Source organism: Bufo bufo, chromosome 5 (assembly GCF_905171765.1).
Source record: "Bufo bufo chromosome 5, aBufBuf1.1, whole genome shotgun sequence".
In the NCBI taxonomy this organism is placed as follows: Eukaryota; Metazoa; Chordata; class Amphibia; order Anura; family Bufonidae; genus Bufo; species Bufo bufo.
This window is the reverse complement of record NC_053393.1, coordinates 16007459-16030956: the sequence shown is the minus strand read 5'-3', so window position 1 is coordinate 16030956 and position 23498 is coordinate 16007459. Positions and strand designations below refer to the sequence as shown.

The window sequence follows — 23498 nt, the reverse complement described above, 5'->3', positions numbered from 1 at the left end:
CTGTGTAAAGCATGTATTTCTGATGTGGTCCAGCAGGAACAGTCGTCCCTTATGGAGAATATCAGATCTGTGGTTCAGGAAGAAATTAGGGCCGCTAGAGTTGCTCAGTCTGATCCCCAGGACGAGCCCTCTCGCAAGCGTCCGCGTTCTAGGATCATTACCTCTGGATCCGAGGATGCTGACGATAAAGCCTCCACTTCCATGCAGTGGGAGGATGATCTCTCTCTCTCTCCGAAGGAGAAATATACGCATCGGCTGAGTCTATTAGATTCTGCGCTAAGGAGGCAGGGCTTTCCAATGCAGCTCGTCGGGCTTTGTGGATGAAGTCTTGGTCGGGCGATAGAGTTTCTAAACAGAAGTTAATATCTATCCCCTTTTCAGGAGAATATGTATTCGGGCCGGTCCTAGACGAAATTCTTGAGAAAGCGGCCGACAAAAAGAAGGGATTCCCTGAGGAAAGGTCCTTTAGAAAGAACCAGTCCTTTCGGTCTTACGGTGGACAAAACAAGTCTGTTAGAGGGAAAGGCAAGTCAGGCCGCTGGTCTTATCCCAAAGGGGGTAGAGGGAGAGGCTTCCTTCTCAAGCCCCAATCCAAATTCGAGGACAAACAATGACGCCATTGTAGGGGGGAGACTGAAGGATTTCCTGGGTCCATGGTCTCTAACATCAAGAAATCCCTGGGCCTTGGATATCATTCGGCAAGGTTACAGGATCGAGTTCACCTCTCTCCCCCCTCCAAGATTCGTCGTCACAAAGATGCCTACCAGATTCTCCAACCTAAATATTTTTCAAGGAGTCCAGGACTTGGTGAAGAAGGGTGCAGTAATCCCAGTCCCTGCGTCTCAAAGAGGTCAAGGGTACTATTCAACCCTATTCTTAGTAAGGAAAAAGGAAGGAGACTTCCGGACCATCATAAACTTGAAGCAACTGAACAAGTTTATTCTTTACAGGAAGTTCAAGATGGAGTCTCTCAGATCCATAGTACCATTGATAAAGCTAGGGGCATTTATGTGCTCTGTCGACCTGAAGGATGCCTATCTGCACGTCCCCATTCACCCAGATCACCAGAGGTTTCTAAGATTTGCTATCCTAGATCCTTCCAATCGGATTCGTCATTTCTAATTTATAGCACTACCCTTCGGGATTTCAGCCGCTCCAAGGCTTTTCACCAAATTAGTGATAGAGATGATAGCCCCACTCAGACAGGAAGGGTTAAATATAGTGCCATATCTGGACGACTTTCTAATTATAGCAGACTCAAAAGAACTCCTGCTATCGGACTTGGAAATATTTCTGTCCCGCCTGTCTCAACTAGGATGGATAGTGAACGAATCCAAGTCAATGTTGGTTCCATCCGAGAAGGTGAGGTTCCTGGGAGTTACTCTGGACTCCGTAACTCAGTCAACCTTCCTTCCACAGAGCAAGGTCCAGTCCCTGATAAACAAGGTGAGGCACTTCCAACGCCGGAAAGGATGTTCAGTGAGGGAAGCAATGAGCCTACTCGGCCTCCTAACCTCCTGTATACCTTCTGTCGAGTGGGCACAGGCTCACTGCCGAGTGATACAGAACTGGCTATTGTCCCACTGGAACAAGAAGGGCTCTCTGGACTCCAAACTTCCAATTCCAGGATCAGTAAAGAGCTCTCTCTCATGGTGGATGAAGGAGAAGAATCTTTCCCAGGGAGTCCCATGGATCAAATCGCCCTCAATTACCATCTTCACGGATGCCAGCCAATCCGGTTGGGGAGCGAAAATCGACAAAGCCTATTTCCAGGGGACGTGGAAGCATCTGATATCTGCCCAATCCTCAAATTTCAGGGAGCTGTATGCGGTAAGAGAAGCTCTACTCTCCGCCAGACAGTTGATAAGAAATCAGCATGTGAAAGTCCTATCGGACAATGTGACCGTGGTCTCCTACTTGAAACACCAGGGAGGTACTCGATCAAGGAAACTCCAGAGTATCTCAGAGGAAATTTTCTTCTTTGCAGAGAAAGAACTAAAATCCATCTCAGCAATGCACCTGAAGGGGTCCCAGAATCTAGAAGCGGACTTTTTGAGCAGACAAGTGGTAGATCATACAGAGTGGGCACTGAATCCAGAGGTCTTCAATATGCTAACCCAGAGATGGGGGCTTCCTACAATAGACCTGTTCGCATCAAGGAGAAATACGAAAGTTCAAACATTCTGCTCCCTAAATGCAGGAGATCATCCCTGGAGGATAGATGCCTTCTCCCTAAAATGGTGCTGGGATCTAGGGTACGCATTCCCTCCGTTGCCTCTCATCCCAGGGGTCATTCAGGAGGGGAGAACCACAGTAATATTGATCGCCCCGTTCTGGCCGAAGAGAAGTTGGTTCGCTCCTCTATTGAAACTAGCAATAGACGAACCAGTGAGACTCCCACTCAGAGGGGACATCCTATACCAGGGTCCTTTGCTGCATCCTCATCCAGAGTTCCTGAAGCTCACGGCTTGGATCCTGAGGTCTCCCTCTTAAGGTCTCAGGGCCTGTCAGACAAAGTTATAGCCACCCTGAGATGTTCCAGAAAAAAAGTAACTTCCGCAATATACTTGAAGATCTGGAAAAGGTTCTGTTCATGGTCGGGCGAAGAGAATCCAAATTTTGTAGGGCCTAATATCCAGAAAATTCTGGAATTTCTACAGAAAGGTCTGGACATGGGCCTCTCTCCATCCACCTTAAAAGTTCAGATATCGGCATTAAGCGCTTTCTTTGACGCCGACCTGGCAGACCATAGATGGGTCAAACGATTCATACGAGCTGCCCGCAGACTTAGACCCACGCTAAGATCCCGCAGCCCAACCTGGGACTTAAATTTAGTTCTCAACAACCTTATGTGTTCCCCATTTGAGCCATTGGAGAGTTGTTCAATTAAATTGCTTTCCTTCAAAACTGCTTTCCTTATAGCAATTACCTCTGCCAAGAGACTGGGAGAAATTCAAGCTCTCTCCATTAGGGAACCATACCTTGCCATCACTGAGGATAAGATTGTGCTTAAACTAGACCCAGGTTTCCTGCCAAAGGTAGCCTCAGACCGCAACAGAGGCCAAGAGATCCTCCTTCCATCCTTTTTCAACAATCCCAAGGATCAGGAGGAAGAGAAATTTCATTTCCTTGATGTTAGGCGTACAGTCCTTAGATACTTAGAAGCCACTAGGGACTTCAGGAAGTCTGACAGCCTGCTTGTCCAATTTGCTGGAAAGAATAAAGGATCCAAGGTCTCAAAATCCTCCATTGCAAGATGGATTAAAGACACTATTACCCTTTGCTATAAGAATCAGAATCTGGATCCTCCTTCCAATATTAGAGCTCACTCTACCAGAGCTGTCTCCACTACTTTTGCTGAAGAGCAGGGGCCTCCCTGGATGATATATGCAGGGCCGCCTCCTGGTCTAGTATTCACACATTTGTGAAACATTACCGTTTGGATTTATCTGGAACCTCTGGCCTCTCCTTTGGTCGGAAGGTTCTCCAAGCGGTTGCCCCCACCCTTAAAAAATAATTTTATAACTCTCCTTGTGGCCGTCATGGTGATGATATGGGAAAACCGGAATTAGACTTACCGGTAATTCAGTTTCCATGAAATCACCATGACGGCCCATATATTCCCTCCCTTTCTTTTAAGTTCTTTTCACCGGTATTTTCTGGTATGATGTAATACTGGGAAATACTAAGACACTTCTGGCACTTGATATCTTTGGAACACTGAGGTGTGGTGGTGGGAGGGGGCAATTTAACCTCTTCTCTGTTTCCTGCCCCCACAGAGGTCATGGGTCAATCTCCTTGTGGCCGTCATGGTGATTTCATGGAAACTGAATTACCGGTAAGTCTAATTCCGGTTTTTACGCTCGAACATTTGGGCCACGGAAGCCTGCCTTCTGCCAGATGAACGCGACGACAGCACGGTGGAAGGTGGAGCGCTGGGAGTGTGGCTTTGTGGGTTCTGACGGCGTTGCTCACACTGGGCTCGGTGATGGGAGGCCAGGTACCTTCTTAAGGCAGTCGTCCCTAGGTAAGTGTTGGGCTTACCGCAACTTATGCGTTGACAGCACAGGCTGCAGATGGCAACACTATTGTCAGTGTAACGGACCGTTCAGCACACAACTCCCTTCAGACGATATTCCCCTTTCCAATGCACAGGCAGCTACTGCAAGTACCAGTCTGCCGAACTGCAAACTACAAGAACACTGGAAACCGCGGAACAGGAAAAGCATACAATCAGCTTACACTCCTGGCAATCAGCATACAATCCAATTCACCCAAGAACGAGACGACACTTCGTTTTGAGGTCAAGCAGAACTGACTGCCCTGGGGCATACAGCCTCTTTTATTTACAATCCACAAACATAGTACTGCCCACAGGGTTTTGAAATACAACCAATTAATATATTACAACACATACAATGTAAGTACAGCAGCAAATCGGACACAATGGGACAATGGCACAATGGGACAATAGAAACACACCCAGCATATTCCTCCCCTCTGTCTAGGAGATAATTGAGTCAATTTCTGTATCTACACAACTATCTCCTAAGCTGAAAAGTTACACTTCTTATAAATTGTTACAACTTTGTGAGTTTACATTGTACATACATATAACTTATCTCAATTTAACCAGTATAACTTGGGGACAAACCTATCCAAAATTCACTTGAATAGGTTCAGGGGTTTAAAAGTTAGTAAAAGTATCTTAACCACCTCAGCCCCCAGTGCTTAAACACCCTGAAAGACCAGGCCACTTTTTACACTTCTGACCTACACTACTTTCACCATTTATTGCTCGGTCATGCAACTTACCACCCAAATGAATTTTACCTCCTTTTCTTCTCACTAATAGAGCTTTCATTTGGTGGTATTTCATTGCTGCTGACATTTTTACTTTTTTTGTTATTAATCGAAATTTAACGATTTTTTTGCAAAAAAATGACATTTTTCACTTTCAGTTGTAAAATTTTGCAAAAAAAATGACATCCATATATAAATTTTGCTCTAAATTTATTGTTCTACATGTCTTTGATAAAAAAAAAATGTTTGGGTAAAAAAAAAATGGTTTGGGTAAAAGTTATAGCGTTTACAAACTATGGTACAAAAATGTGAATTTCCGCTTTTTGAAGCAGCTCTGACTTTCTGAGCACCTGTCATGTTTCCTGAGGTTCTACAATGCCCAGACAGTACAAACACCCCACAAATGACCCCATTTCGGAAAGTACACACCCTAAGGTATTCGCTGATGGGCATAGTGAGTTCATAGAACTTTTTATTTTTTGTCACAAGTTAGCGGAAAATGATGATTTTTTTTTTTTTTTTTTTTTCTTACAAAGTCTCATATTCCACTAACTTGTGACAAAAAATAAAAACTTCCATGAACTCACTATGCCCATCACGAAATACCTTGGGGTCTCTTCTTTCCAAAATGGGGTCACTTGTGGGGTAGTTATACTGCCCTGGCATTCTAGGGGCCCAAATGTGTGGTAAGGAGTTTGAAATCAAATTCTGTAAAAACTGACCAGTGAAATCCGAAAGGTGCTCTTTGGAATGTGGGCCCCTTTGCCCACCTAGGCTGCAAAAAAGTGTCACACATCTGGTATCTCCGTATTCAGTAGAAGTTGGGGAATGTGTTTTGGGGTGTCATTTTACATATACCCATGCTGGGTGAGATAAATATCTTGGTCAAATGCCAACTTTGTATAAAAAAATGGGAAAAGTTGTCTTTTGCCAAGATATTTCTCTCACCCAGCATGGGTATATGTAAAAAGACACCCCAAAACACATTCCCCAACTTCTCCTGAATACGGAGATACCAGATGTGTGACACTTTTTTGCAGCCTAGGTGGGCAAAGGGGCCCATATTCCAAAGAGCACCTTTCGGATTTCACTCGTCATTTTTTACAGAATTTGATTTCAAACTCCTTACCACACATTTGGGCCCCTAGAATGCCAGGGCAGTATAACTACCCCACAAGTGACCCCATTTTGGAAAGAAGAGACCCCAAGGTATTCGCTGATGGGCATAGTGAGTTCATGGAAGTTTTTATTTTTTGTCACAAGTTAGTGGAATATGAGACTTTGTATGAAAAAAAAAAAAATATTAAAAAAATCATCATTTTCCACTAACTTGTGACAAAAAAAAAAAAATTCTAGGAACTCGCCATGCCCCTCACGGAATACCTTGGGGTGTCTTCTTTCCAAAATGGGGTCACTTGTGGGGTAGTTATACTGCCCTGGCATTTTCCAGGGGCCCTAATGTGTGGTAAGTAGGTAAATGACCAGTGAAATCCGAAAGGTGCTCTTTGGAATATGGGCCCCTTTGCCCACCTAGGCTGCAAAAAAGTGTCACACATCTGGTATCTCCGTACTCAGGAGAAGTTGGGGAATGTGTTTTGGGGTGTCTTTTTACATATACCCATGCTGGGTGAGAGAAATATCTTGGCAAAAGACAACTTTTCCCATTTTTTTATACAAAGTTGGCATTTGACCAAGATATTTATCTCACCCAGCATGGGTATATGTAAAATGACACCCCAAAACACATTCCCCACCTTCTCCTGAGTACGGAGATACCAGATGTGTGACACTTTTTTGCAGCCTAGGTGGGCAAAGGGGCCCATATTCCAAAGAGCACCTTTCGGATTTCACTCGTCATTTTTTACAGAATTTGATTTCAAACTCCTTACCACACATTTGGGCCCCTAAAATACCAGGGCATTATACCTACCCCACAAGTGACCCCATTTTGGAAAGAATAGACCCCAAGGTATTCGCTGATGGGCATAGTGAGTTCATGGAAGTTTTTATTTTTTGAATATGGGCCCCTTTGCCCACCTAGGCTGCAAAAAAGTGTCACACATCTGGTATCTCCGTACTCGGGAGAAGTTGGGGAATGTGTTTTGGGGTGTCTTTTTACATATACCCATGCTGGGTGAGAGAAATATCTTGGCAAAAGACAACTTTTCCCATTTTTTTATACAAAGTTGGCATTTGACCAAGATATTTATCTCACCCAGCATGGGTATATGTAAAATGACACCCCAAAACACATTCCCCAACTTCTCCTGAGTACGGCGATACCAGATGTGTGACACTTTTTTGCAGCCTAGATGCGCAAAGGGGCCCAAATTCCTTTTAGGAGGGCATTTTTAGACATTTGGATACCAGACTTCTTCTCACGCTTTGGGGCCCCTAGAATGCCAGGGCAGTATAAATACCCCACATGTGACCCCATTTTGGAAAGAAGACACCCCAAGGTATTCAATGAGGGGCATGGCGAGTTCATAGAAATTTTTTTTTTTTGGCACAAGTTAGCGGAAATTGATATTTTTTATTTTTTTCTCACAAAGTCTCCCGTTCCGCTAACTTGGGACAAAAATTTCAATCTTTCATGGACTCAATATGCCCCTCACGGAATACCTGGGGGTGTCTTCTTTCCGAAATGGGGTCACATGTGGGGTATTTATACTGCCCTGGGATTCTAGGGGCCCTAAAGCGTGAGAAGAAGTCTGGAATATAAATGTCTAAAAAATTTTACGCATTTGGATTCCGTGAGGGGTATGGTGAGTTCATGTGAGATTTAATTTTTTGTCACAAGTTAGTGGAATATGAGACTTTGTAAGAAAAAAAAATAATAATTCCGCTAACTTGGGCCAAAAAAATGTCTGAATGGAGCCTTACAGGGGGGTGATCAATGACAGGGGGGTGATCAATGACAGGGGGGTTGATCAATGACAGGGGGTTGATCAATGACAGGGGGGTGATCAATGACAGGGGGGTGATCAATGACAGGGGGGTGATCAATGACAGGGGGGATGATCAATGACAGGGGGGTGATCAATGACAGGGGGGTGATCAATGACAGGGGGTGATCAGGGAGTCTATATGGGGTGATCACCACAGTCATTGATCACGCCCGTGTAAGGCTTCATTCAGACGTCCGGATGCGTTTTGCGGATCCGATCCATCTATCAGTGCATCCGTAAAAATCATGCGGACGTCTGAATGGAGCTTTACAGGGGGGTGATCAGGGAGTCTATATGGGGTGATCACCACAGTCATTGATCATGCCCCTGTAAGGCTTCATTCAGACGTCCGGATGCGTTTTGCGGATCCGATCCATCTATCAGTGGATCCGTAAAAATCATGCGGACGTCTGAATGGAGCTTTACAGGGGGGTAATCAATGACAGGGGGGTGATCAGGGAGTCTATATGGGGTGATAACCACAGTCATTGATCACTCCCCTGTAAGGCTTCATTCAGACGTCCGGATGCATTTTGCGGATCCGATCCATCTATCAGTGGATCCGTAAAAATCATGCGGACGTCTGAATGGAGCTTTACAGGGGGGTAATCAATGACAGGGGGGTGATCAGGGAGTCTATATGGGGTGATCACCACAGTCATTGATCATGCCCCTGTAAGGCTTCATTCAGACGTCCGGATGCATTTTGCGGATCCGATCCATCTATCAGTGGATCCGTAAAAATCATGCGGACGTCTGAATGGAGCTTTACAGGGGGGTGATCAATGACAGGGGGGTAATCAATGACAGGGGGGTGATCAGGGAGTCTATATGGGGTGATCACCACAGTCATTGATCATGCCCGTGTAAGGCTTCATTCAGACGTCCGGATGCGTTTTGCGGATCCGATCCATCTATCAGTGCATCCGTAAAAATCATGCGGACGTCTGAATGGAGCTTTACAGGGGGGTGATCAGGGAGTCTATATGGGGTGATCACCACAGTCATTGATCATGCCCCTGTAAGGCTTCATTCAGACGTCCGGATGCGTTTTGCGGATCCGATCCATCTATCAGTGGATCCGTAAAAATCATGCGGACGTCTGAATGGAGCTTTACAGGGGGGTAATCAATGACAGGGGGGTGATCAGGGAGTCTATATGGGGTGATAACCACAGTCATTGATCATGCCCCTGTAAGGCTTCATTCAGACGTCCGGATGCGTTTTGCGGATCCGATCCATCTATCAGTGGATCCGTAAAAATCATGCGGACGTCTGAATGGAGCTTTACAGGGGGGTGATCAATGACAGGGGGGTAATCAATGACAGGGGGGTGATCAATGACAGGGGGGTGATCAGGGAGTCTATATGGGGTGATAACCACAGTCATTGATCATGCCCCTGTAAGGCTTCATTCAGACGTCCGGATGCGTTTTGCGGATCCGATCCATCTATCAGTGGATCCGTAAAAATCATGCGGACATCTGAATGGAGCTTTACAGGGGGTTGATCAATGACAGGGGGGTAATCAATGACAGGGGGGTGATCAGGGAGTCTATATGGGGTGATCAGGGGTGATTAGGGGTGATCAGGGGCTAATAAGGGGCTAATAAGGGGTTAATAAGTGACGGGGGGGGGGTGTAGTGTAGTGTAGTGGTGCTTGGTGGGACTTTACTGAGCTACCTGTGTCCTCTGGTGGTCGATCCAAACAAATGGGACCACCAGAGGACCAGGTAGCAGGTATATTAGACGCTGTTATCAAAACAGCGTCTAATATACCTGTTAGGGGTTAAAAAAAACACATCTCCAGCCTGCCAGCGAACGATCGCCGCTGGCAGGCTGGAGATCAACTCTCTTACCTTCCGTTCCTGTGAGCGCGCGCGCCTGTGTGCGCGCGTTCACAGGAAATGTCGCGTCTCGCGAGAGGACGCGCCGGCGCGTCCAGGAGGAATGAATCAACCACCTCCAGGACGCGTCTGTGCGTACAGCGGTCCGGAGGTGGTTAAAGGGCCGTAATCCTGGGGCAGGAGGCAGGCAAACAGCCCCCTCCAAAACACTGTGGCGAAGTGGCTTTCGCCACAGTCAGCAGCTGACACGTTAAAAAAAGCCTACACTGCGGAGCCATGTGCCCGCGTCCTGGGATCGCCAGATGTGACCGTGTATGGTGGATGGCTCGCTCTAGATACATTTACAGTCTGCTTTTTGCCTCCTGTGCCCTGCGAGCTCGGCCTTCTTCTCCTCCTTCTCCTCCCTCTGTGCTGCTCCGTCTCTCCCTCGGAACTCCCCTCCTCTTCCTTTCTTGTGGGCACCCACGTGACCTCCATCGACACGTCATCATCGTCATCTTCACCACTACTTACATTTGAGATCTCGGAGTAGGCAGCAACAGCGGGGACCTCCCTCCTTGGGCTGATCTGGGTACTGTTGTCAGACCGCTGGGTGGCGGCCATTGCTACCTCCTCTTCCTCATCCGATATCAAGAATGGCTGCGCATCGGTAAGGTGTGGGAATGGATGGGAAAATAATTCCTCTGACTCGAGTGGAGGGGCTATGGTAGTGGTGGTGTCTTTCGGGGTGCACACAGCAGAGAGTGATGAGGGTGCAGATACAGAGGATGAGGAGGGTGCAGAAGCGGAAGGCTGAATGAGCCACTCAACCAACACTGGTGTGTCCTTTGAAGTAATCGCACGCGCCATCTCCAACTTCCCACTTAGGCTCCGGCCTAGTGCACCTTCCCAACCCCCACCACCCCTGTGGAACGGCCTGCCTCTTCCTCTGACTGTCATTTTCAAAATGACCCTGTGGCTAAGTCCCTAGAGAAGAGCTGTATTTGTGGAAGCAGGTACTGTATATCGCAAGACTCAATCAATATTTGGTGGGAACAGGTATATCAAACCCCTTAATAAGTATTTTATGGAAGTAGGTATATCGCAAGACTCAATCAATATTTGGTGGGAACAGGTATATCAAACGCCTTAATCAGTATTTTGTGGAAGTAGGTATATCGCAGACCTCAATCAATATTTTGTGGAAGCAGGTATATAAACCCACTTAATCAGTATTTTGTGGAAGCAGGTATATCAATTCCCTTAACCACCTCAGCTCCCCTAGCTTAAACCCCCTTAATGACCAGACCACTTTTTACAATTCTGCACTACACTACTTTCACGGTTTATTGCTCGGTCATACAACTTACCACCCAAATGAATTTTGCCTCCTTTTCTTCTCACTAATAGAGCTTTCATTTGGTGGTATTTCATTGATGCTGACATTTTTACATTTTTTGATATTAATCGAAATTTACCAAAATTTTTGCAAGAAAATGACATTTTTCACTTTCGGTTGTAAAAATTTTCAAATAAAACTACATTTCTATATACATTTTTCTCAAAATTTATTGTTCTACATGTCTTTGATAAAAAAAAAATGCAATAAGTGTATATTTATTGGTTTGGGTAAAAGTTATAGCGTTTACAAACTATGGTACAAAAATGTGAATTTCCGCATTTTGAAGCAGCTCTGACTTTCTGAGCACCTGTCCTGAGGTTCTACAATGCCCAGACAGTAGAAACACCCCACAAATGACCCCATTTCGGAAAGTAGGCACCCTAAGGTATTCGCTGATGGGCATAGTGAGTTCATGGAAGTTTTTATTTTTTGGCACAAGTTAGCGGAAAATGATTTATTTATTTATTTATTTTTCTTACAAAGTCTCATATTCCACTAACTTGTGACAAAAAATAACATTTTACATGAACTCACCATACCCCTCATGGAATACCTTGGGGTGTCTTCTTTCCAAAATGGGGTCACTTGTGGGGTATTCATACTGCCCTTGCATTTTAGGGGCCCTAAGGCTGGGTTCAGACCTGAGCGTATTTGATATGCGCGTTTAACGCGCGTTTTTGTCGCGCGTTTTTATGCGCGTTTTTTGCAATAGTAAACGCGCGTTTGACGCGCGTTTGTGTGATTGACTGCAGTGTCCTATGGCCACAAACGCGCGTCAAAACGCCCCAAAGAAGCTCAAGAACTTGTTTGAGTGTAGGGCGTTTTTCAGCGCGTTCAAACGCGCTGTAAAACGCTCAAGTGAGAACCAGGGCCATAGGGAAGCATTGGTTTTCTTGTGTTGAGCGTTTTACAGCGCGTTTGAACGCGCTGTAAAACGCTCAAGTGTGAACCCAGCCTAAAGCGTGAGAAGAAGTCTGGAATCCAAATGCGTAAAAAATGCCCTGTGAAATCGTAAAGATACTCTTTGGAATTTGGGCCCCTTTGCGCACCTAGGCTGCAAAAAAGTGTCACACATGTGGTATCTCCGTACTCAGAAGAAGTAGGGCAATGTGTTTTGGTGTGTATTTTTACATATACCCATGCTGGGTGAGAGAAATATCTCTGTAAAAGTCAACTTTTCCCATTTTTTTATACAAAGTTGTCATTTTAGAGAGATATTTCTCTCACCCAGCATGGGTATATGTAAAAAGACACCCCAAAACACATTGCCCAACTTCTCCTGAGTACGTCGATACCACATGTGTGACACTTTTTTTCAGTCTAGGTGCGCAAAGGGGCCCAAATTCCAATGAGTACCTTTTAGGAGGGCATTTTTAGACATTTATATTCCAGACTTCTTCTCACGCTTTAGGGCCCCTAAAATGCCAGGGCAGTATAAATACCACACATGTGATCCCATTTTGGAAAGAAGACACCCAAGGTATTCCGTGAGGGGCATGGCGAGTTCATAGTAGATTTTTTATTTTTTTCACAAGTTAGCGGAAAATTATATATATTTTTTTTCTCACAAAGTCTCCCTTTCCGCTAACTTGTGACAAAATGTTCAATCTTTCATGGACTCAATATGCCCCTCAGCGAATACCTTGAGGTGTCTACTTTCCGAAAATGGGTCACATGTGGGGTATTTATACTGCCCTGGCATTTTAGGGGCCCTAAAGCGTGAGAAGAAGTCTGGAATATAAATGTCTAAAAAATTTTATGCATTTGGATTCCGTGAGGGGTATGGTGAGTTCATGTGAGATTGTATTTTTTGTCATAAGTTAGTGGAATATATGAGACTTTGTAAGAAAAAAAAATAAATAAATAAATAAATCAATTTCCGCTAACTTGTGCTAAAAAAAAAAAAATCTTCTATGAACTCGCCATGCCCCTCAAAAGTCATCTTTTTATAGCGCCGCAGCGATTTTACGGTGTTTTTGCAGTGATCAGAAAAAAAAACATTTCGGTCACTGCGGTGGGGCAGACTGAACGCAAGTGTGCGCACAAGATCAGGCCTGATCGGGCGAAAACTGCGTTTTTTGTAGAGCCTATAGAACATGTCCTATTCTTGTCCGCAATTACGGACAAGAAAAGGCATTTTCTATATAGTTCTGGCAATGTGCGGATCCGCAAAATACGGAAAGCACATTGCCGGTGTGCGTGTTTTGCGGTTCTGCGGTGTCCGTGTTTTGTGGATCCACGGATCCGCAGATCCGCAAAACACATACGGACGTCTGAATGGAGCCTTACAGGGGGGTGATCAATGACATGGGGGTGATCAGGGAGTCTATATGGGGTGATCACCCCCCTGTCATTGATCACCTCCCTGTCAGGCTCCATTTAGACGTCCGTATGTGTTTTGCGGATCCGCGGATCCGCAAAACACATATGGACGTCTGAATGGAGCCTTACAGGGGGGTGATGAATGACAGGGGGTGATCAGGGAGTCTATATGGGGTGATCAGGGGTTGATAAGGGGTTAATAAGTGACAGGGGAGGTGTAGTGTAGTGATGTTTGGTGCTACTTAGAGCTGCCTGTGTCCTCTGGTGGTCGATCCAAGCAAAAGGGACCACCAGAGGACCAGGTAGCAGGTATATCAGACACTGTTAAAAAAACAGCGTCTGATATACCTTTCAAGGGTTAAAAAAATCGCATCTACAGCCTGACAGCGAATGATCGCTGCTGGCAGGCTGTAGATCCACTCGTTTACCTTCCGATCCTGTGAACGCGCGCTCCTGTGTGCGCGCGTTCACAGGAAATCTCGCCTCTTGCGAGATGACGCGCCGGCGCGTCCAGGAGGAACAGACCGACCGCCCGCAGGACACAATCCTGCGTTAGGCGGTCGGGTAGTTTTTAATCAGTATTTTGTGGAAGCAGGTATATCGCAGGCCTAAATCAATATTTTGTGGAAGCAGGTGTATAAAACCCCTCAATCAATATTTTGTGGAAGCAGGTATCTCGCAGGCCTCAATCAATATTTGTTGGAAACAGGTATATTGAACCCCTTAATCAGTATTTTGTGGAAGCAGGTATATAAAACCCCTCAATCAGTATTTTGTGGAAGCAGGTATCTCGCAGGCTTCAATGAATATTTGGTTGAAGCATGTATATCGCACCCCTCAATCAGTATTTTGTGGAAGCAGGTATATTGTAGGCCTCAATCACTATTTGGTGGAAACAGGTATATCAATCCCCTTAATCAGTATTTTGTGGAAGCAGGTATATCAGAGGCCTCAATCAATATTTTGTGGAAGCAGGTATATAAAACCCCTCAATCAGTATTTTGTGGAAGCAGGTATCTCGCAGGCTTCAATGAATATTTGGTTGAAGCATGTATATCGCACCCCTCAATCAGTATTTTGTGGAAGCAGGTATATTGTAGGCCTCAAACACTATTTGGTGGAAACGGGTATATCAATCCCCTTAATCAGTATTTTGTGGAAGCAGGTATATCAGAGGCCTCAATCAATATTTTGTGGAAGCAGGTATATAAAACCCCTCAATCAGTATTTTGTGGAAGCAGGTATCTCGCAGGCTTCAATGAATATTTGGTTGAAGCATGTATATCGCACCCCTCAATCAGTATTTTGTGGAAGCAGGTATATTGTAGGCCTCAATCACTATTTGGTGGAAACAGGTATATAAAACCCCTCAATCAGTATTTTGTGGAAGCAGGTATCTTGCAGGCCTCAATCAATATTTGGTGGAAACAGGTATATCTAACCCCTTAATCAGTATTTTGTGGAAGCAGGTATATCGCAGCCCTCTATCAATATTTTGTGGAAGCAGGTTTATCAATCCCCTTAATCAGTATTTTGTGGAAGCAGGTATATCGAACCCTTTAATCAGTATTTTGTGGAAACAGGTTTATCACACCCCTCAATTATTTTATTTGCCACAACAGTTATATCACACCACCCTGTTTATTTGGGGTAACAGGTATATTGCAGCCCTCAATCAGTATTTTGTGAAAGAAGGAATATCACGCCCCTCATTCAGTTTTTTTTGTATATCACATTTGTTGCAATTAGTTGTTCCAATAGTGCTTGTCCCTCTATATAGCTGCGGTATCGCAGCATAACCACACACAACTGCTGCACAATACAAATTCACTATACTATACTTTCTATGTTAGAAAGTATATTATAAGTATATCACACCCCTCAGTATATCACACCTATCAATAGCACACCTATACCAGTCCTTAAAAGGACTTTTGTGGCCCTATTAGCTAGCGTTTGTGTACCTAACAGCCTGTCCCTGCTTCACAAATCAACCTGTCCTTACACTGGCAAAACAGAATGTAATCTAAAATGGCTGCCAGATCTTGCGTCTGTGATAGGGTGGAGGTGTGTCCATGTGCTGAAACGTCTCAATTGGCTCTCCTGTCCCACCTGATGGATGTGTCATGAGTCAAAGTTCGGCACAATGCAAAAGAATATGGCTCCGGCGGACATCGCCATATGTTTGCATGTTCGTCAAATCGCGAACGTGTAAAGTTCACCGCAAAATGACCGCCGGGCGAACCGCAAGGCCATCTCTACTATTGATGGCCTGATCAGAGTTCACAGGAGGGCTGGAGAGCGCCTACTTCCATCGTGCACAATGTGGAGATACAAAGGACCAACATCAGGTGTCATGATGTGGGGCGCCATTAGCTACCATAGCTGTTCCCATCTGGTATTCATGAAGGAAACATTCACAGCCTTCGGCTTCCAATGTCCAAGACATTGTGGAACTACTGACTTTTTTTGACTTGGGAAACGTGATGTTCAAACTGGAGATGAGCAAATCCATTTGTCTCCTGAAGAAAAGTTTTACGTCTGAGAGGGCCTGTACCTGAAAAAGCTTATCTCTTGCCGCTTGATTCACAGGGCTGGACAGTTCATGTGTTGCTCCAGAAGCAGAGGCTGAGCCTCTGCACTCGCACTGCTACTCAGAACAGCAGTGAAAGCTCATGATTGTCAGGGCCGGCCAAGATGCTTCTTCAGCTTCGGGGACAATCCCTTATAGGTTGAGAACTCTTGTTGAGGAGATGAATCGATTCTGTCCTCTCTAGTTCAAACATGATATTGCTGCCTTCATACTGCCTGCTACGCAACTTGGTTTTCAGGGTCTCCAGCAGCTCCCCTCCAGCTCAATCAACAGAACTATCCCCCATCGAGAATGTCTGGGACCAGGTGGGGTGAGAGATCTCCCATGCACAGCAGCCAAAAGCCACCTTGGTTCTAGATGAAAGAGCTTGGAATGACCACAGGAGGATATCCAGCATCGGAATGACCACCAGCATGCCAGAGTTGCAGCCTGTATGGCAGTAACGGGAGATGCCACCCAGTATTAATGTGACTCTGACCTAAATACACCCTGCAAAACCAAAAAATAAAGAGGGAAGCACCTTGTATGATCAGTGACCAAGCTTCACCAGCAGTTAATACTTTGTAAACCTCAGCTCAATCAGATTACGTTTTCCTGGTCTTCTTTTCTCATTTTGAATATATATTATTAGAAGGAAATCCGGGAAAAGTATTCTATCATGAAATATGAGAATAAAATTTATCGGGGCCAAAAATATTTGTGTTTAACTACTTTTACTTTCTTCTGTATTATTATTTTTTTGTTTGTTTCACTTTGCTACTAAAGCTAGCATTTCACAATATTAGCTTAGACATATTATATTTCATGGCACGGGCAGACTGCCCATTCAAGTACTAGGACAGTGCCTGAGGGGTTTGCAACCCCATAGTCAGTGCCAAAATTCCTTAAAATGTGAGGACTGGAAAAAGAAATGTTATGTGCTGCTCAGTTGAAATGATTTACCCACGTAGAGAGGGAGAGTTGAGGGTTCATTGGGGAGCTTCATACCTGTGACCTGTGAAGAAGTCACCGGAAGTTACAAGGTGGAATAAACCAAGTGGGAAAACACGTCTTTTTTCCTGTGGATTTAGGGAATCTCATGGTTAATGTCGTCTAGTGAAGGGGCAGAGCCAAACTTTTAGTAACTTTATTATCCCGCTATCAAAATGTCATCCACCATTTCTGTTCTTTCCATTGCTCCATGGTCACAATAATAGAAGGAAGAATGGCCGACAACACTACGTCCGAGAGTACAATACGTTTATTGCATATAATTATACTGCTTTTATAAGATTACATTGAAAAAATGTACAGTAAGCACTGACTACTAAACATAAAATGTAGGAGAGAACCCTACTGTATGGGGCAGCACTAGCGGTTGTGTGCCTACAGTATCCAGCTCCTCATGAAACCCACACAACATATTGGAACTATGCAGCCCATTGAACCCTGAAAGCAGAAGTAGTTCATTAGTCAACACATTCAAGACGTAGGGGTATACTGATATAAGGGTCACAGTTACTCTTACGGGTGGGAGAACCACAGGCCCACCTGGGCTAATTGCAATATGATCTCATCAACTAAAGAAAAATAAAATTCATCTAGGTCTTCAACCTGTGGTTCTTCTGCTGTTGGCAAAATACCACTCCCAGCATGCATGTAGCTGTCAGATCATACTAGGAGTTATGGTTTCCCTAAGACTCAAGAGCCACAGGTTGGAGGCCACTAACATATAGGGTGGTATGTGACCTTATTGATGGGTAGATTGTGCAGTTTTATCTTCCAGGACCCCTCGCTCTGGATATCTTCCTGATTTATCTCCTAGACTTAATTGAATGCTCTTTTATGTTTGATGGGGAGGAGCCATAATTGGATGATCCACCATGAGAAGATGATCCACCATGAGAAGATGATCCACCATGAGAAGATGATCCACCATGAGAAGATGATCCACCATGAGAAGATGATCCACCGGTAGAGTAAATGGTGGCAGATGAACCCGCGGTGGAGCTGCTATTGTTGTTATAAGTACTAGTGGAAGAGTTGGAGCCAGATACGTGCCCACTGTTGTTTACTGTATTCAAGTTGCTGTTGGGGATGGGCATAGCATTATAGTAACTGGTGCCACTGGCTGAGTTAGCAGTGGAGGAACTATTAGTAGCAGAGCTGATGATGGGGCCGGTCATCCCATTAGAGTAACTGGTGCCACTGGCTGAGTTACTAGTGGAGGAACTATTAGTAGCAGAGCTGATGATGGGGCCGTTCATACCATTAGAGTCACTGGTGCCACTGGCTGAGTTACCAGTGGAGGAACTATTAGTAGCAGAGCTGATGATGGGGTCGTTCATACCATTAGAGTAACTGGTGCCACTGGCTGAGTTACCAGTGGAGGAACTATTAGTAGCAGAGCTGATGATGGGGCCGTTCATACCATTAGAGTAACTGGTGCCACTGGCTGAGTTACTAGTGGAGGAACTATTAGTAGCAGAGCTGATGATGGGGCCGGTCATACCATTAGAGTAACTGGTGCCACTGGCTGAGTTACCAGCAGAGGAATTATTAGTGTCAGAGCTGTTGTTGGGGCCGGTCATAGTATTCGGGTAACTGGTGTTACTGGATGAGTTTCCAGTGGAGGAATTAGTAGTGGCAGCACCAGAAATACCAGCGGCATTTCCAGTGCCACTACTTGTGGAAGAAGCAGAGTTGGAGAGGCCATCTGCACTGGATTGAATATTAAAGTTGTTGCATAGGTCAGAAGTGCAGCAGAATGAGAAATTTTGGTCTTCACAGTTGAGGGCACAATCTTTGGAGACCTTCTGTACTCCATCTGGAAAACAAATCACAATGAGACATCCTATTCCAAAATTCTTAAAACATTTTTGTAACTTTATTTTTTTTTAAATGGTGGCCAACTGGGTTCTTAATCTATTTATATGTCTGCCTGACTATCGGTGACTGAATGCTCAGGTTATAAATGAATGAGCCTTTGGACCCCCTGAGCCTTTACCTAAAGCCATCAATGGGGCTGGTCACCACCCTTAACTTTACTTTTTTGACAACTATTTGATACACTATTTTGCAGCCCCAAGAAGGGTTGTCACTCCTTTTCACAAAGGAGTCAACTAGATATAAATGGGGACTCGGTGTGGCTAGAAGATCTGTCCAAGATATGATTGGTTGGTGTCCACTGCTTGCCTGATGGTTCCAATCTAGAAGCATAAAAAATAATCTTCCCAGTAGGGCGCCATCTGTCTCTAATTCAGATTCGATGGAGACCTGTGAAACCTTCAAGTCTTTCACAGAGGTCACTCTTCTAGAGATGAGGGGTCTACAATGTGGGCCTCCACTGGTCAAACTCAAAAATGGATCCCAACTACAACTCATATAGAAATTAATCCTGAACCTAAAACTGGAAATGTTATATGTGTAGACAAATGCCCTTCGTCTCTCACCTGCACGGGTTATGGAGAGCTTGCACGCTCCTGACTCCTGCGGGCACTCCTTTACCTCGTTGCAATCACTTTGCTCCTGGCAATAATAGCATTGCAAGGACTGAGCTGTACAAAGAGAGAAGAGGCTGTTATTAATTAGGACAGGGTGTGTAGATATCTACAAACGTGGAGCCTATACACCTCTGCTTAGCTGGACCCATCAACCTGTCCACATTTTTGGGAAGGATAAAGGACAAGAACTTAGCGCCACCGTAGTGATGATTGGGGCCACAAATCTGCAGTATGACCCATCCTGTCCTTGAAAATGATGCTGTCTCTTAGTACCCAGAAAAATCGATATCCTGGGAGAACTGGACTAAAGCCTGGTGCACAAAGATATTTTTCAAAAAGTTGGAGAATCACACAGGGCAAAAGGGGAGGATCGGTGCCTTTCATTATTATGTTATGCACTCCCTGGCATCCTCATTGTATGCAGATTCCCGGGCGAGAGTTGAATTTGTCATTGTGAGTGATAACTGGCAGCATCAGACAACTTTAATGTGCATGTGGTTAAAGTCGTATGATGGCGGTTCAACAGCAGAACATTGGCAGCACATTTCTACATTGTGTATTGTGCTCTCTGCTCATCCAGGTTTCTCTAATTGTTATAGACATCAAGGATCTCAGTTTCTTCCAGGTGAGATATAGAGACACCGGCTCAGGTAAGGACGCAGCCGATTTTCCCCTGATCAGCGAGCCAAGAGAAAGGTGAGCCATGAGTGATGTCATATCAACTCAACCCGTGTGTGGTCATGGAGAGGTGAATGTAGCGTATCTCATACTGATCTCAGGTTACATCATGTGTAATACTCCAGTCACAGCCTGAGCTGCATTCACAATTCTGCAGGTCCTCCCATCTCACTTTTGCCCCCTGCTGGTTCAGGATATGTAAAACATGTGTAAAGCTATTGTGCTGCTTTGTGAGAGGTGTGCAGTCTCAGGCGACTGGAGTATAAGTAATTATGTAACAGCTGGATGGCGAATTCATGTCTGGATGCGACTTGAGTATAGGACAAAAAGTTACAGCAGAATTGTGAATGCAGCTCTGGATGCGACTGGAGTATAGGACAAAAAGTTACAGCAGAATTGTGAATGCAGCTCTGGATGTGACTGGATTACAAGACAAAATAACAGCAGATCTGTAGATGCAGATGTGAGTGGAATGGAGTATAAGACTGGATATAACAGCAGAATTGTAAATACAGCTCTTGTTGTGACTGGAGTATAAGACATGATGTAACAGCAGAAGAAGCGTAGCTATAGGGGGTGCAGAGGGGGCCCAAAGTCCCTTTTTGCACATAAGAAGACAGCGGTTTTATAGAAAGTGCACGCGGGGAGGGCTCAGTTATAGATTCTGCACTGGGGCCCAGAATCTTCAAGTTACACCTCTGACTGGAGGGAAGGGGTTAGGTCAAGAATTTGGCCCCTGGCCACACAGCACTCAGGGAAGGGGGCCCAAGCTGAAGTTTTGCGTAGCCTTTAGCTACGTTCCTGAACAGCAGAATTGTAGATTCAGCTCTTGGTGTGACGGGAGCAGAAGATATACATTAACAAATGTGTTGTAAATTTAGCTCTGGATGTGACTGGAGTATAAGATATGATACAACCCCAGATCAGTGCAGATCAGATGATGTATAACTAATGAACATCATATGTACATGAACTATGGCTGCTTCCCAAAAACAGCGCCATCCCATGTCCACAGGATGTGTGTAGTATTGCAACTCAATCTTCTTTACTTCAGTCGAACTGAGCTGCAATACCGGACACATCCTATAGACAGGTGTGGCGCTCTTTGTAGAAGAGAGCAGAGAGCAGCCATGCTTTCGCAATCCTGGGCGAACCCACTGAGTGAACCTGATCTAATGACGATGCAGCTCGGTGGCGGCTTCACGTGGTCTGGCTATGGTCAGGATCACGCCGGTGATCCAGTGATCACAGTCAGAATACGGCATTGGGCCCCTCACTAGCTACAATGTAACCCCGGGACCCCTCCTTCTGTCACCCCCGCGCGGTACCGCTGCTTCTCCAGCCTCCATGCACCCGGCCCAGCACAACATCCCGCCCGTCTCGCTTATGATTTACAGATTTAATTTATCAAATAATTGAAACCTTAGAAGTTTTATAATTAAGATCAGCACATTCTTAACCCCTCCTCGCCCACAGGGGATCTCCTGATATGAATACTAACACCGTCACCGTTGCGCAACCGTCCAATTATTTTTCACACCTTCGAGGTTGTGCAATGCGCCCTGCACTTTACTACGTCAGACCGAGGCGTGATACAACTAACCCTTTCTATGCTGGTATTACTCCTTAACCATGTGTGTACCATGTACGAGAAGTAATAGGCGCCATCATAGCTCCAGCACAGGGTGTCACCCCGCTTTACCGTGCTCCTGCAGTAATTCAGAGCCCTCCTTTGGCAGCAGTCCTTGCTCTGGTGGTCCGGGTCGGTTTATTGGAATGGCCGCATGTAATGCTACACTTCACCTGTAGTGGCCGCTGCAGGGCACATGGCGACTGCCCCCAGGAGAACCAGCAGGGGGTCTCGGGAGCGGCTGGGGGCTCTTTAGTGATTATAAAACTTTTTTTTTTCTTTTTTGCTATTTTTACAGCAACCAATAAAATCTTATCAAATCCCCTTGATATCTCCATAATGCATGAATGACTACACCCATCATTTATACTGCACGGACATTAAATCCACCATTGACTTCGTTATAGAGACCGTGAAATCCCATCCACAGCTGCACTTCCTGCCACCATTGTACCAGCGGGATGTCAGTTATACAGTCAGAGCTCGGGTGTTCAGTGTCTGTCTGTTTACATGAGGCAAGTAGCAGAATTATGAATGCAGCTCTGGAGCACAATGCTCAATCGTCAATGGCTGTGTCCAATGATAAATGTTGTAAAGCTCTTACCAAGGTCCAGGCAGAGGGCAGAAACCAGCAGACAGATGATAAACCCCTTCATCTTGATGCCTCTGGAAGGAGTGAATACAAGGAGCAGTCGGAGGTTCACCTTTATATAGTCCTCTGCTGCCTTATTATCATTAATGTAACAATAGCTGATATTTATCTAGTTTCAGGTCATAATTATCGATATCTGAGGCGTGCCACCTAATTATCTCATTTATATGATACTATTATATATACTATTGTCTGATGGAGAGACGCGGTGTTATCATCGCACGGTCACTGACCAGACCCATGGCCCTGGGAACGGGCGGCTCACGGCTTTTAACGATGATATGTTTAGATCTCTGTCTTCTTTCCTTTCTATTATTAGTTTTTTTATTGCAGTTTCCTCCCAAGTTGCACAAACATGGTAAAGATAATTAGCGCCACTTAAAGTTGGTCCTCCGCTTGGGCCGGGCATCAGGATGGGACACGTGGGATGACTCAGGCCAAGTATTGGTGCTAAACCATGTGAGCATCAGAACGGGACCTTGGAGTAATAGAAGAAGATGGTCTGGTCTGATGAATCACGTACACATCATGTGGGCATCAGGATGCGTGTAACTTACCCAGGGTGGAGATAGCACCGGTGCATCACTTACCTGGGGAACCAAGTGCACTATGGGGAGATGGCGGCCAGGTCTGATGTACCATGTTACATCAGGTGAATGGCCGGGTACGTGTGCAACACTTACCTGGGGAAGAGATGGCACCAGGTGCACTATGGGGAGATGGCGGCCTGGTCTGAGGAATCACGTTACATCATGTGGACGGCCGGGTACGTGTGCAACACTTACCTGGGGAAGAGATGGCACCAGGTGCACTATGGGGATATGGCGGCCTGGTCTGAGGAATCACATTACATCATGTGGACGGCCGGGTACGTGTGCAACACTTACCTGGGGAAGAGATGGCACCAGGTGCACTATGGGGAGATGGCGGCCTGGTCTGAGGAATCACGTTACATCATGTGGACGGCCGGGTACGTGTGCAACAATTACCTGGGGAAGAGATGGCACCAGGTGCACTATGGGGAGATGGCGGCCTGGTCTGAGGAATCACGTTACATCATGTGGACAGCCGGGTACATGTGCAACACTTACCTGGGGAAGAGATGGCACCAGGTGCACTATGGGGAGATGGCGGCCTGGTCTGAGGAATCACGTTACATCAT

General features: G+C 45.4%; 1 protein-coding gene across 3 annotated transcripts; it reads right to left on the bottom strand.

The window, feature by feature from the left end:
- Positions 1-17116: 17116 nt before the first annotated feature.
- LOC121001835 (sericin-2-like) lies at positions 17117-22420 on the bottom strand. 3 transcript variants are annotated; one of them, XM_040433048.1, is made up of 4 exons: positions 22289-22420; positions 19326-19430; positions 18047-18700; positions 17117-17965 (listed from the first exon to the last, which is right to left on the bottom strand). In XM_040433048.1, the coding sequence occupies exons 1-4, from the start codon at positions 22338-22340 to the stop codon at positions 17688-17690; spliced, it is 1089 nt and encodes a 362-aa protein (XP_040288982.1). In that variant the 5' UTR covers positions 22341-22420; the 3' UTR covers positions 17117-17687. The 3 variants fall into 3 exon arrangements, with proteins under 3 accessions (XP_040288982.1, XP_040288983.1, XP_040288984.1); XM_040433049.1 differs by having other exon boundaries at positions 17117-18040; positions 18215-18700; XM_040433050.1 differs by having other exon boundaries at positions 17117-18040; positions 18296-18700.
- Between the last annotated feature and the right edge of the window lie 1078 nt (positions 22421-23498).